This window comes from Salmo salar, chromosome 12 (genome assembly GCF_965601325.2).
Source record: "Salmo salar chromosome 12, fSalSal1, whole genome shotgun sequence".
NCBI lineage: Eukaryota > Metazoa > Chordata > Actinopteri > Salmoniformes > Salmonidae > Salmo > Salmo salar.
The window spans coordinates 78,008,474-78,023,056 of NC_138302.1; the positions used below are offsets into that span (position 1 = coordinate 78,008,474).

Here is a 14,583-nt window from a genome sequence, read left to right on the forward strand (position 1 = left end):
TAAATTGTTCAAACGCGTGGCAGCTTTCAGACTCTATATTGCTATAGAATGTTCCAAAAAGCCTTACTATACGTCATTCCCAAACATTCTATGAATTTATGTAAACTTGAAAATGATGATATCTAGGTGCTCGCTTGTCAGAAAATGTAAAATCTTTATATGAACAGATTTGAATATGATTTAATGTTGCTAAAATGCTGTCAGTTCCACTTTAAGCCTTGAGACAATTGAGACATGACATGGATTGTGTATGTGTGCCATTCATAGGGTGAATGGGCAAGACAAAGATTTAAGTGCCTTTGAAAGAGGTATGGTAGTAGGTGCCAGGCACACTGGTTTGTGTCAGGAACTGCAACACTGCTGGGTTTTTCACACTCAACAGTTTCCTGTGTATATCAAGAATGGTCCACCACCCTAAGGACATCCAGGGAACTTGACACAACTGTGGGAAGCATTGGAGTCAACATTGGCCAGCATCCCTGTGGAATGCTTTTGGCACCTTGTAGAGTCCATGCCCTGACAAATTGAGGCTGTTCTGAGGGCAAAAGGAGGAAAGGGGTGCAACTCCATATAAGGAAGGTGCTCCAAATGTTTGGTATACTCAGTGTAAGTCTTGAAATCTCACTATCGATTTTATCCCAATAGCCAGAAGGGGGAGACAAGTGAGGCTCAATGTCAATCTGTCTCATTTATTGATTTAAGTATTACGCTTTCATGTCATTTTAATGTGCCTGGAGAATTCAATTCACAGTGTCTTTTAAGCCTTTTAACTTGATTATCTGACACTGGTCCCCTAACTCCATGCTATCAACTCCCAGGATGTAATCTTTCTGTGGGCACATCAGTCGCTAATGGGCCTACCACCACCACCATAGATCTCTCTTTACTTTGATGTCCACCAGCGAAAGCATGGGAAGGATCAGTCAGGAGAGCAGTGTTTTGAGGAATGCTTTGTGAGTTCTGACTAACTGCCCCCTGATACTTTTCATGCTAGCGGGAGGAAAGGGCTTTTTGGTATCAATTTACTCACAGGTTGTATGTCACTATTTACAAGAACGGTGGTAAGCATGAATACTGTAACATGCAAAGCTTTTACAAATATCAGTTTTTGGATGTATCAGTTTGGACATATCAGTGTACTTCAAGTCTATGAAGGTTTTAATAAAAGCTGTAAAGTGCAACCCAAAGTAGAATGTCTCTGTGTTTTTTGTGTCAGGAGAACAAATGGCTCACTAGAGACATGGACAGCAGTTCAGCAGCGTACATTAACCACCGGCAGCTCTGTCCTGACCCACTTCTATTAGTATCAACCCTGCATAATTGCAGCACAGCACAGGATAGCCTGCAGTGTCTGGGCCACACACACCTGGTGTTTGTCCCTCTTACATAAGACCATCTGCTTTTAACCACTACTGAGACAGGGGTTCATGACTGATGGCCAAATATGCCAGACACTCAGTAACACACAAGGCACTTTGGACAGCTACTATAGGAAAGATGCTAACTGAGTGTTTATCAAAGAGTCTGTTTAGGTAACCTTCTGTATGTTGAACCTTTTAGGGGTTTGTGGTAGTCTGGGACATGCACTATTCTATTAGGTTCTTACTCTTTCAGTGATACGGCTCCTTGGCTTTGTTGGGTCATGATGGTACTTTGCTTTTTCTCCAGATTAGGATGACTCATGCTAAATAAATGGACATGAGGATGATTTTCTCACTTGCCAAATAGGAAAAAAGTAATCCCTCTGTATTTAGCTCAGTAAGAGTTAGTGAAAGTCTGCTTTATCACTTATCAGCACATGAGTTCCTTTGGCTGAACCTTTCTGTTCCAGTAGCTTCCACACTATATGTGACTACCTCTCCCAGCTGTGTTTGTGTGCTTGTCAGATCATAACAGATTCTTCTTCACAGAGCTTTTGAGGAAAAGTATCCTGCTTCTGAAGAAGGCTCATGCCTAAACTTGGTCAGCCTTTTCTCTAATAACACATCTTTATTTTTAGCCCAGTTTCCTGTATGAAACCACTCAAGGCTGGCACAAATGTGAGCATTTCTGTCCGCCTGGGTTTACTTTCATCTTTGTTAAAGTGTTAAGTAGTCAAGCACATAAAATGTGAGTTTCCCATTCCTCTCCATTTCTCTGCCACCCTAGGTGTCCGCGCCCCTTATTATTTTGTCCCACTCTCTCCTCTGTCTCAGAGAACTAGTGGTGACTCCATCACAGAGTAGGCCCTAGAGCCACACAGCCTCAGCCAATCATACACAAGATGCAATGGGAATTGTGAGAAACAAGCGGAACAAATGTCCCTTTGACATCAAGTCATGAATTCCATGGACGTTCCAGTTAAGTGTGCTTATTGGCCTTTATTGTCGTCATATTACTGTGTGCACTACGTAGAGTGTCCTGAGAGGAGTATGAGAGAAGTAATACTAGGAAAGAGAGGACAGAGGGGAATATTAGTGGACATGGAAACACTATCATAAGGGGATAGGGAGTAAAAATGGAGAATGAGGGGTGGAGGGGGATTCAGAGAAAAGGAGAGTGAGGGGTTGTCCTCCCTCTTCTGGCCAGGCCTGCTGTTGTCACAGTAATACCAGTCTGTAATCAGTTATCATAGATGATGCTGGCCCAATGGAGAAAAGGAGGAGGATAGGATGGAGGGATGAAAAAACAGCGAAAATTAATGTGAGAGTGAAAGAGATGGAAGAAAGAGATCAGGAGAGGGAAAGAAGGTAGAGATGTCAAGGGGAGAGAGTGTGTGAGAGAGCAGGGAGGAGATGTAGCTCCTTTGATCAGTCTTGCAGAGCGGCGGAGGATAGGATCGAGGGATGAGAGGATTGGAGGGAGGAGAGAAAGCAGGGGAATGAGAGTGGTCTCTTTAATGAGCTCACCGGGACCATTGTTTCTATCAGGCAGGTTTGCATGTTATCAAAGGTGCTGAGGGAAGTTTGGAATGTCCACATCAGTATGGCTATAGCAGGGGTGCCAGACAGTGGGTTTCTGCTCTGTCGTCACTGGCTTATGCAAGAACAGACTGGCTCCCCGGGCTAGCTGAGAGCCATCTGAGTGACCCTGAGGGGGATTAGCACTACACAGAGAACTGTCATTCACACTATATGCTGTTACTCATAATGTTAGACAGAGCTCTATCAGGGTTCTCTTCAAGAAGCGTTTGTAGTCACGGCTGTCATTTTGCACGCAAATGGTCCAACATTTTGCCAGTGTGCTCTTGGAGTTGTTTTTTGACACGCGCTATCAATGGCTTTTAGGCAAGAACTCAAACTGTCATATCATAGCATTGTTAATGGTGTTGAAAAGAGGAATGAAGGATTTCATCACTCGTTTTTTATTCAAAGTAGAGAGAGAGCTGACCTTTCCTTCGCCTTGCTTCATTTGGCTCATATGTTCTTGTTTCCTACCTGCTTGACCAAGAGTCTAAGTGGTACAGATGGCTCAGTTGTTGCATGATACAGAAAACACCAGGCCCATGTTCAGCAGGCAGGAAATAAGACCAAAGGCCCAAGATGGTGTATTCCTATCTGTTTGCCTCACTATGGGGGAGCTCTGTGTTTGCTTCCCAGAATCTTACACACCAGCAGAGACTGCTTTCATTTTAGCCTGGTACTGCTTTATATGACCTTTATTTCTGCCACACGACAACACTCTAATGAGTGTGTGTGGATGGGTGTTTGCCTGTGTGTGTGTTTGTTTTGTATGAGTGTGTACACCTTTTTTTGTGTGCTTGTGTGTGGGAGAGTGTGTTAGGCTTTGAATTCCTTTGATGCACAGCAAAGTCGTTAAAATATGAGGCAGAGAGAGCAAACCACACTCACAGGGGGTTGCTATTAGCAATGGAATCTAAGCAACACCAAGTCTTTATTTTAAGCGCTATTTGCAGATGGGGAAAATGTTCTAAAAATCTTCCACTGCCAGAGATTTAATGGCTCGATTATTCCAATGTTTGTTTTTTGTTTCATATAGAGCAGATACCCTTTGCTTGTCAGCGTTAATGTGTCGTAAGATCAGATAGGACAAGTGTTTTAACTTCCCCGGTTTGGCAATAACAAAGCTCTGTGCACTTTCTGGCCAGTACATAGTGTTTTAGTGTATGTCTGCTTGATTCACCTTGTTTTATTGGTGCATAATAAAGTTGCATTGGTGTATAATAAAGTTTTATTGGTAGATAATAAGGTCTTGTATGACATCATGACTGCGTGATTACTTGTGAACAACATACTCTGCAACTCTCTGATAACACTAGTCAGTCCTCCTGAACCTGAAGTTTGCATACAAACTATAGCATACTGTTTGCCTTTACAAACAGTATGCTATAGTTTACATGTAGCTTATATACAGTTTGCATAAGGAGTGTGAAGTGATGAATTATACATGCACTGTATAATGGCTGTATATCGTAGGATACACTGTGTGCATTAGAGCTGGTAGTGTGTATGTGGTGTAGACCTATGTGTGGATAGGCGCTAGCTCCATGCATTACAGTATGTGTGGTGTACGAGAGGACTGGTGCTAGCCCAATGTGTACAGCAGGATGTGTGTCAGTGTCCTGTGGCTACACTCATCCAGGCCTGCCTGCCTGGTGCAGATGGAGAGCTGATTGGATTTCTACTGTAATTGTGTCTCGGAGGTGCCTGAGCAGTGAGGCCTGAAGCCTGAGGCAGCAGTATGGTCACTGTGGCTGCAGCTAGCCTACATGCTGTTCCCTCAAAGTCATATCCTGGGTGCTGCCTGCCTGGGACTAGTGTATACAGTAAATACTCTCCAAGTCTATGGGTTAGATTTAGTACACTTAGATTTATAGAAAAAAGCTTGAACTTTGTCCTCTGTGTCTACAAGACAAAGACGATCAACCTCTATTGAGTCAACTTGTTTTAGAGGAAATCCAATTGTAAAAGTTATTTGTAATCCAATTGTAAACGTTTCAGAGGACAATCATACACTCTTTCGCTGGCCCTTAGTGTATTTTTAACTCTCTCCCTTAAGGACCCTGCCTGGCCACAGAATGAATTTGGCATTGCTTATGAAAGCCTTTGATTCAAACAGTGAGGATCTTAAGGCTCCGTTGGGACACTAGACTGTCAGCATAGTGACAGACTGTCTTAAGAAGCTCTGAAGCAAAATGTTGATTTAAGAGATGGACTGTTAAGGGACAGTTGGCTGTTAAAATAACTTTCTGCTAGGATGCTTGACTATGTGAACAATTGGCTGTTTTAACTGTTGATTGACTTAAATACTAAACCTTTTGGTATTATTATTAGTATAGTTGACTGTTTGGACTGTTTGACTACACTCTTAGTAAAAAGGGTTCCAAAAGGGTTATTCAGCTGTCCTCATATGAGAACTGTTTCTGGTTCCAGGTAGAACCATTTTTGGTTCCAGGTAGAATTATTTTGAGTTCCATGTAGAACCCTCTGTGGAAAGGGTTTTACATGGAACCCAAAAGGGTTCTACCTGGAACCAAAAACGGTTCTTCAAGAGTGTAGTATCATAGTCTGTATAGAAGAGCACAAAGCTGTGTACGGTTGCAATAGGAGAGTGTTTGGATAGTGTCTAGCTGTGTACTGTTGCGATAGCTGTGTGTTTGGATAGTGTCTAAGCTGTGTACTGTTGCGATAGCTGTGTGTTTGGATAGTGTCTAAGCTGTGTACTGTTGCGATAGCTGTGTGTTTGGATAGTGTCTAAGCTGTGTACTGTTGCGATAGGAGGGTGTTTGGATAGTGTCTAGCTGTGTACTGTTGCGATAGCTGTGTGTTTGGATAGTGTCTAAGCTGTGTACTGTTGCGATAGGTGTGTGTTTGGATAGTGTCTATGTGAGTGTATCTTAGAGGAGGCTCTGTCTGCTGGTATTAGTAATATGTTGGGACTGTTTGGTGTTGGATAATGTCAGGGCCAGGCGTCTTCCCCGACCTGTGTCTCTTGGTGATGATAGGAACATCCTGTTAGGATCAGCTCAGTAAATTACCACCCCCCGGCTCTGCTCCATCCCAGCCAAAACCCACAGCACAGCACGTCACTGAACCAAAACCACTCGCCCTGTTCCTAATAAATATTAAGAAGACTGCATAGTATATTTTCTTAACGTCCCTCAAGATGTCAAGGGGATTTCTTCAGCATTAGTCAGAAGGATATATGTTGTTTGTTATGAAAAAGCTGGAGGTGATTTAAAGCCTCCAAGATGTTTTATAAGGCATCATTATCAGTCAAACATCTAAATGTATTGTAGAGCATGTTTACTGTCTGTTATCACGTATCTTCTGTAAATACAGCAGGTCTGTGAAAACAGGACACATTGGCACGTGACAGGATGTGGTACTGTCATGTTTGATTATACCCTGACAATAGAGCAAGCTAATCCTGAAACAGACTTGCAAGGTTATGAGTTCATCATTATCATCATCCATCATTGTTATTATCATGGGTCTTTTTTGGGAGAATGTTTGAACTCTGCCATTGCACTCTCTGACATTTCTAGTCTGGTCTTTCTGGAGGCAGTTTCAGAGTTCAGAATTGCATTTGCTACAGATTCTAGAGTGGAATTTGAACTGGTGACCTCCCCACCCTCTGCTGCAGGGCTGGATTTGGGCCCAGAGTCACAATGACCAGTATAGAGCCATGTTTCCTAATGGTGAACTGTGGCCAGCAGTGGCGTGTATTCATGGAGGCAAAGGGAAGCCAGGTTTCCCCCAAAAATGTACCAAGATTTAAAAAAATATATATTTAGTCTCTCTGTGTTTTACAATTTTCCTTTAATTATCAAGAGGCTGAATGTATCTCACCAGAGAAATCATCCGAGTGAAACAGCGCTCCTCTGTCTCAGGATGTGTAGGCCATCTATCTGATGCTGTCTGGTCAAAAAGAGTATGACATTGTTACTGCCCGTAGCATTGATTGCAAAGGAAGCCAGCAAACATTTGGCTTCTCTTGATTACAAAAAAATAAAAAAATAGCCAATCGGCGTTCAGCTAAACTGAGTGAGCTCAACTGTGAATGGTCCTGGTGCACCAAAAACAAAAGTGTCAAGGGAAGCCAGTTTGGATTTGGCTTCACACCAATCACAAGCCAAACGTCATTTACAGATAAAAAAAAACTTGAATTGTTGCATCTCATTGTGTCGTTGTCCTCCGGTGGCTAGCTATCTAAAACCGTCCCATTCCTAAATTAGCCATGGATGGAGATAGGGATTTGGACTTGTGGTTTTACTTAATTCTATTTACTGGTCAATGATTAAAACAGTGATTCTGATCTAACCATAAATTCATACATTGTGCTCCTGACCTGAGCGGATAGAAGTTCAAAATGTAGCTAGATGTGGTATGATAATGTTTACTAGCTGGCCAAGTGCATCATTGCGCATGAAAGGAAGTTAGGCTAGTGAGCTAGAATTTTAGCCAGGTAGCCTAGGACAACAAAAACTTAAAGCGTGTACTGTATGACAGAGTCATGAAAGAGATGATGATGGCATTGGCGTTTTTGGGTGAGACAACTTTTTTTTTTAAACTTGCCGCGCGCCACACACACACACACACACACACACACACACACACACACACACACACACACACACACAGACAGAGATCATATTTAGCACATGTTGATTAGTCTAAATAGTTTTTGGTATCTTAGTTCTCACTGTATTAGACTAAGCATAGGTGATTTTATTATATTGAACAATTGAAGTTGAATTGGTGCTGGAATAATGAATGCAGCTCCTGTTTTCTATGCAACTTGTGGTAACTCTCCGTGTTTCTAAATCAATAGTTTAGTTTAGTAGTCTGAAAATGTTGAAAACATTAACTTGCTTGACCATGCTGTAGGTCAGGGTTACCCAACTGACGGCCGAAAATATGTTTTTTTCATTGTAGGACATAAAAGACTGTAGAAATCAACTCCAAGTGATTTAATTTAAGAAATTTCCAAGGATTCCCACGCATAATAGAGAGACACGTGATCGTATACAAATGTAAGCAAGGTTTGAAATTATGATGTTTTAGTCAAGTATTATATCTGTTTGGGCTTTTTACGGTCAATTTGCAGTCTACAAATTATTTATAATTATGTTCCCGCCCCCCTGACCATCCACTCAACAAAAAATTGTCCCGCGGCTGAATCTATATAGTTGATGATCCTGTAGGTCATGTAACTGTTTTTTTGTGGACTTCACCGGACAGATGTTGCTCTCCAGTTTTGGGATGAAACAAAGGTGCGGTTGAATTTATTCTGCCACTGTGCATTCTTATTGTCTCGGCCTTAGGCTTATATATGACAGTGTCACGGGATATGAACTAACAGGTTATAGAGCAAACAACGCAATTATCACAACACATATGTTGTAATGTGGCTTTCTTTTCTGGCTTGGCTTCTTCAGGGATTTTACCCAGACACCGCTACTGGTGACCAGTCCCCTTGGGTCGTAGCTGGGTTGAGACAAGAAACATGGTTCTATTTAGTGAGTCACAAGGATACTAAAACGTTCTGTTTCCACAGTGATTTAGATGAGATAATATGTTTACAATTTGTCTTAGCAAGAGCAGGAAGAACACTTAACAACAACAACCATATACCAAATTCAAGACTTTGCACGACATTGAGGAATTACCATTGAAAAAACGGTTTTGTCCAAGTGACAATTTATAGAAGATTTGTCTCTTTTGTTTTCTTGCGTGTTGTTGGTGTGTTTCTACTGAAATAACCCGGTGAGCACAATCATTCCCATTGTGGTTTAAGGTCAGTGATTGGCTTGACTCCTGAATGTTAAGCGTTTGATGCTGTTTTGCAGGGTTATAAATAGCATGCAAACGTTTTTTTTTCTTTCAGTCCTTTCAAATGAATGAACCAGTCCCGAGGGTCAAAACACAAATCTAACACATCCTTTGTTGTCGTTACGTGTAACACCTGTGCCCATGTGTACCAAACACACAAACAATAACACGTGTTGTCCAACATCCATTATGTCCTACTTTAATTCCAGGAAGTCAGAATCAGATGGAGCAGGCTGACCACAATAACCCCTCAGTTCCATTTCAGGTGTGCCTGAGAGCATGCGTCATCATTATCCAAAGCCAAACATATGCCTGGCCTTTGGAATTTGATCACCTATATTGGAAAAGTCAAATTTAATGTCATTTTAGTAAAACATTTTTATTCTCTGACTGTGTATTGCACCTACGGCTTGCCATTAGTGAAGAAGAGGCTTCCACCATTTTGTTACGCAGCGTCTTCTCTGAGACCCTGGCATGGTGCCATCATGCCATGCCTTGTCTTACTGTAGATTATGTTTGTATAAAACCTGCCCTCTGAGGCTTAAGGCTCAGCCATGTCCATGTCCTGCACACAGCTACCAGCAACCTAGAGAGAGATAAGACTGAGTGAGGCTGGGGACTGTTACCACTGCATAACACACACATATGTACACAAACCACGCACATGCACACATACGTCCTCAGACATGTACGCAAGTTACAACACTTGAGGAAATAAGCCAACCCATATGCTCCCAGTCCAAAGTCCAGTTTCCTCAGTATTCATTTAGAGGATAAATAAATAAAACTAAAAGTGAAACTTGTTTGATGTAGGCCACTTCATAAAATCTAGAATGTTCCAAAATTACGTGAGCTACCCCTGTAGAGTTGCTTCTGGTTCATATACTTTAATAAGGAGTTTTTCCTTGCCATTGTTACAGTACCTCTGCTTGCTCTTTTGGAGTGTTTGTCCTGGGTTATTAATAAAAATGATTGCAGAAGAAAATACATGTGATTGGCAGTCTGTGTTGTCTTTGGCTGACCTGTCTTGTTTTTGTTTCAGGGGGGCTTTCTCCGAGGTGGTCCTAGCAGAAGAGAAGAGGACCCAGAAACTGGTGGCCATCAAATGCATCCCTAAGAAAGCCCTGGAGGGCAAAGAGAACAGCATTGAGAATGAGATTGCTGTCCTACACAAGTGAGTGACACACACACTCACACACACACACCCACCTGTTGCTCATCGATTTTAGGGGAGGAGGAGATTTAACTCTGAGTCAGATAGTGACTACAATTGCGGTAATGACAGTCTGGTTAAAATACCTAACTTTAAAACAGGGGAATTACGTACCAAGCCGGAAACACACGGAACTCGAGGGGCCTAAGCTATTTATAGTGCTCTTGTTGCCTAGGTTACAGGAGACACATAGGCCTAGTGAATATACAGGGATCCTTCTAGAGTTGAGGATTGGAGTGCGAGAGGGAGAGAGTGAGACAAAAAGAGAGAGAGACAGAAAGAGAAAGAAAGAGACATACATAGACCGTAGTTTAAACTACTAAAAGTAAAAATAAGCCAACATTTCTTTGAGTAGTGTTAGAGGATGTCACTACTGCCCCCAGGACAGAGCTGCTTAGTCACCAAAAGTTGCATCAGATAGCAAGGAGGTAGTTAGAAGACAATATCAGTGATCAAGATTGTGGATGTAGTTAACATCATTGTAGAAGTCCGCGGGTAGTTACTATCAGTGTGAAGGGTTATGGATACAGTTATCTGTTGAGAGAGAGAGAGAGAGAGAACCTTTTATAGAGGGGCTGTGCCACTAACCTTCCTTACTGTATTGTACTGAGAGAGAGTTTTTATTTCACCTTTATTTAACCAGGTAGGCTAGTTGAGAACAAGTTCTCATTTGGAACTGCGACCTGGCCAAGATAAAGCATACAGTCAATAATACAGTAGAACAAAAGAAAACAAAAAGTCTATATACAGTGCAAATTAGGTAAGTTAAGGCAATAAATAGGCAATGGTGGCGAAGTAATTACAATATAGCAATTAAACACTGGAATGATAGATGTGCAGAAGATGAATGTGCAAGTAGAGATACTGGGGTGCAAAGGAGCAAGATAAATAAATAAATAAATACAGTATGGGGATGAGGTAGGTAGATAGATGGGCTGTATGAAGCGAGGGCCAACCAACGAGAGCGTACAGGTCGCAATGGTGGGTAGTGTATGGGGCTTTGGTGACAAAACGTATGGCACTGTGATAGACTGCATCCAGTTTGTTGAGTAGAGTGTTGGAGGCTATTTTATAGATGACATCATGAAGTCGAGGATCGGTAGAATGGTCAGTTTTCCGAGGGTATGTTTGGCAGCGTGAGTGAAGGATGTTTTATTGCGATATAGGAAGCCGATTCTAGATTTAATTTTGGATTGGAGATGCTTAATGTGAGTCTGGAAGGAGAGTTTACAGTCTAACCAGTGTGGTGGCTAATTTCCGCATTACCAAATGAGGAGTTACAAACACACCAGTCCGAGTTAAACTACATCTTTAATACTTAATTAAGATACTTTTGCAAAAGTTCTTGACCCCCAATAATGCACTCTCTAGAATGAATCATTGAATGAGGTGATTACAGAATGGCTACAGGGATCTTTTATAGCAACGATACCCCCTTCAACGTACATTGACAAACCACAGATACTTAGTAACAGTTCACAAAGGTTAAGTTTTGTATGACAGATATCAATAAAACACATCACACAGTAACTGCTATGTCAACAGGATTAATGGTATAGCCCAGTATCTGGTCTCCTTAGAACCGTCCCTCCCTGGTACGGTATTGAACAGAACTATTTCATCCAATGGCATATATCAATTGTCAACTCTAGATACTCCCATCTCAAGCAAACCCCCTCTTGACCCCACTCCTGGACAGGCTCACTGGGGGGAGTGAGCCTCTAGGCCATATATTATCACAGGATAAGTGTGAGATCTAAGAGAGGACATACAAGGGTCCATTTACTGCCATAATCCTCCCCACAATAAAGAAAAGGAGGGAGTGACTTGCTCACAGACATTGTGGAGACAAGTCATTGGTTCCCCATTAATCACGCATCCCTTCACATGGTTTAAGAAATAGGTAAAGACACATTCCCATGACGACAAGTCTGACCTCTCCCCTCTCTGGGCCCCAAGTGTCTGAGCCCCAGCTAAGGTAGACATGCAACTGAAAAGACACCAGAGTCCAATGGACACTTTCTAATGACAAGTACCTCAAATAAGCGTATTATACTAATAAAACATCTTAATTATCTATGTTACCCAACTAATTCTGATTCGTCCACGACACCAGACACCCAGGTATTTGTAGTTGACCACGTATTCTAAGTCAGAGCCGTCCAGAGTAGTGATGCTGGACGGGCGAGCAGGTGCGGGCAGTGATCGATTGAATAGCATGCATTTAGTTTTACTTGCGTTTAAGAGAAGTTGGAGGCCACGGAAGGAGAGTTGTATGGCATTGAAGCTCGTCTGGAGGTTAGTTAACACAGTGTCCAAAGAGGGGCCAGAAGTATACAGAATGGTGTCGTCTGAGTAGAGGTGGATCAGAGAATCACCAGCAGCAAGAGCAACGTCATTGATGTATACAGAGAAGAGAGTCGGCCCGAGAATTGAACCCTGTGGCACACCCATAGAGACTGCCAGAGATCCGGACAACAGGCCCTCCGATTTGACACACTGAACTCTATCAGAGTTGTAGTTGGTAAACCAGGCGAGGCAATCATTTGAGAAACCAAGGCTGTTGAGTCTGCCAATAAGAATGTGGTGATTGACAGAGTCGAAAGCCTTGGCCAGGTTGATGAATACGGCTGCACAGTAATGTCTCTTATCGATGGCGCTTACGATGTCGTTTAGGACCTTGAGCGTGGCTGAGGTGCACCCATGACCAGCTCTGAAACCAGATTGCATAGCGGAGAAGGTACGGTGGGATTCGAAATGGTCAGTAATCTGTTTGTTAACTTAGCTTTCGAGGACCTTAGAAAGACAGAGTAGGAAAAATATAGGTCTGTAGCAGTTTGGGTCTACAGTGTCCCCCCCTTTGAAGAGGGGGATGACCGCAGCAGCTTTCCAATCTTTGAGAATCTCAAGCGATACGAAAGAGAGGTTGAACAGGCTAGTAATAGGGGTTGCAACAATTTCGGCAGATAATTTTAGAAAGAGAGGGTCCAGATTGTTTAGCCCGGCTGATTTGTATGGATCCAGATTTTGCAGCTCTTTCAGAACATCAGTTATCTGGATTTGGGTGAAGGAGAAATGGTGGGGGCTTTGGCGGGTTGCTGTGGAGGGTGCCGGGCAGTTGACCGGGGTAGGGGTTGCCAGGTGGAAAGCATGGACAGCCGTAGAAAAATGCTTATTGAAATTCTCAATTATTGTGGATTTATCGGTGGTAACAGTGTTTCCTAGCTTCAGAGCAGTGGGCAGCTGGGAGGAGGTGCTCTTATTCTCCATGGACTTTACAGTGTCCCAGAACTTTTTTGAGTTAGTTCTACAGGATGCAAATTTCTGTTTGAAAAAGCTAGCCTTAGCTTTTCTAACTGACTGTGTATATTTGTTCCTAACTTCCCTGAAAAGTTGCATATCACGGGGGGCTATTCGATGCTAATGCAGGATGCCACGGGATGTTTTTGTGCTGATCAAGGGCAGACAGGTCTGGATTGAACCAAGGACTATATCTATTCCTAGTTCAAATTGTTTGAGTGGGGCATGCTTGTTTAAGATGGCGAGGAAGGCACTTTTAAAAAATAGCCAGGCATCATTTATTGACGGGATGCGGTCAATTTCATTCCAGGATACTAGGCACTGCAGGATCTGGATTAACCTCCAGATCACCAGAGGAACAGAGGAGAAGTAGGATAAAGGCTATACGAACTGGCCGTCTAGCACGTTCCGAACAGAGAGTAAAAGGAGCAGGTTTCTGGACACGATGGTATAGATTCAAGGCATAGTGTACAGACAACGGTAAGGTAGGATGGTAGTACATTGGAGGTAAACCTAGTCATTGACTAATGATGAGAGAGATATAGTCTCTGGAGACGTTTAAACCAGGTGATGTCATCGCATATGTAGGAGGTGGAACAACATGGTTGGTTAAGGCATATTGAGCAGGGCTAGAGGTTCTACAGTGAAATAAGACAGTAATCACTAACCATGCCAGTAATGGACGAGGCATATTTATATTAGAGAGAGGCATGCGTAGCCAAGTGAACATATGGGTCCAGTGAGTGGTTGGGCTGACTGGGGACACGGCGATTCAGACAGTTAGCAGGCCGGGGCTAAACAAGCTAGCAGTTAGCAGACCGGAGCTGGCAAGCAAGCAGTTAGCAAGCAAGCAGTTGGCCGACCGGGGCTAGCAGTTAGCAGACCGGGGCAGGCAAGCTAGCAGTTAGCAGACCGGGGCAGGCAAGCTAGCAGTTAACAGACTGGAGCTAGCAAGTTAGCCTTTTGGGGACATCGCGATGGGGGTAAGTCTGTTTTTGCCTCTTTGTGTGGTGACGTCGATAGAACAGTCATGGAATTAGTAGGGTTCCAAGTAGCTCTAGGTAGCTAGTAGGCTGCGGTTAGCCGAATGGGCCTTCAGCGGACATCGCGCCTGAGGGCCCTGTTGGAATCCTCGGGCAGATTATGTCAGTATTCCAGTCGTAGAGGATCGGCGGGGTTCTGTGCCCCGTACCGGCAGAAGAAGGGGTCTGGATATTGTAGCCCAGGAGTGGGCTTCGGTGGTAGCACAGGAGCCCTGGCCAGGCTAGCTTCAGGCTAATTGGTGCTTGCTCCGGG

At 43.1% G+C, this 14,583-nt stretch overlaps 1 protein-coding gene across 2 annotated transcripts in view; it reads left to right on the plus strand.

The window, feature by feature from the left end:
* Positions 1-14,583, plus strand: part of LOC106565858 (calcium/calmodulin-dependent protein kinase type 1) — a 71,705-nt gene that overhangs the window by 44,939 nt on the left and 12,183 nt on the right. For both annotated transcript variants that reach the window (XM_014133459.3, XM_045691767.2), the window contains exon 3: positions 9,817-9,948. In XM_014133459.3, the coding sequence (XP_013988934.1) occupies positions 9,817-9,948 (132 nt within the window). The remainder of the gene's footprint in view (positions 1-9,816; positions 9,949-14,583) is intronic.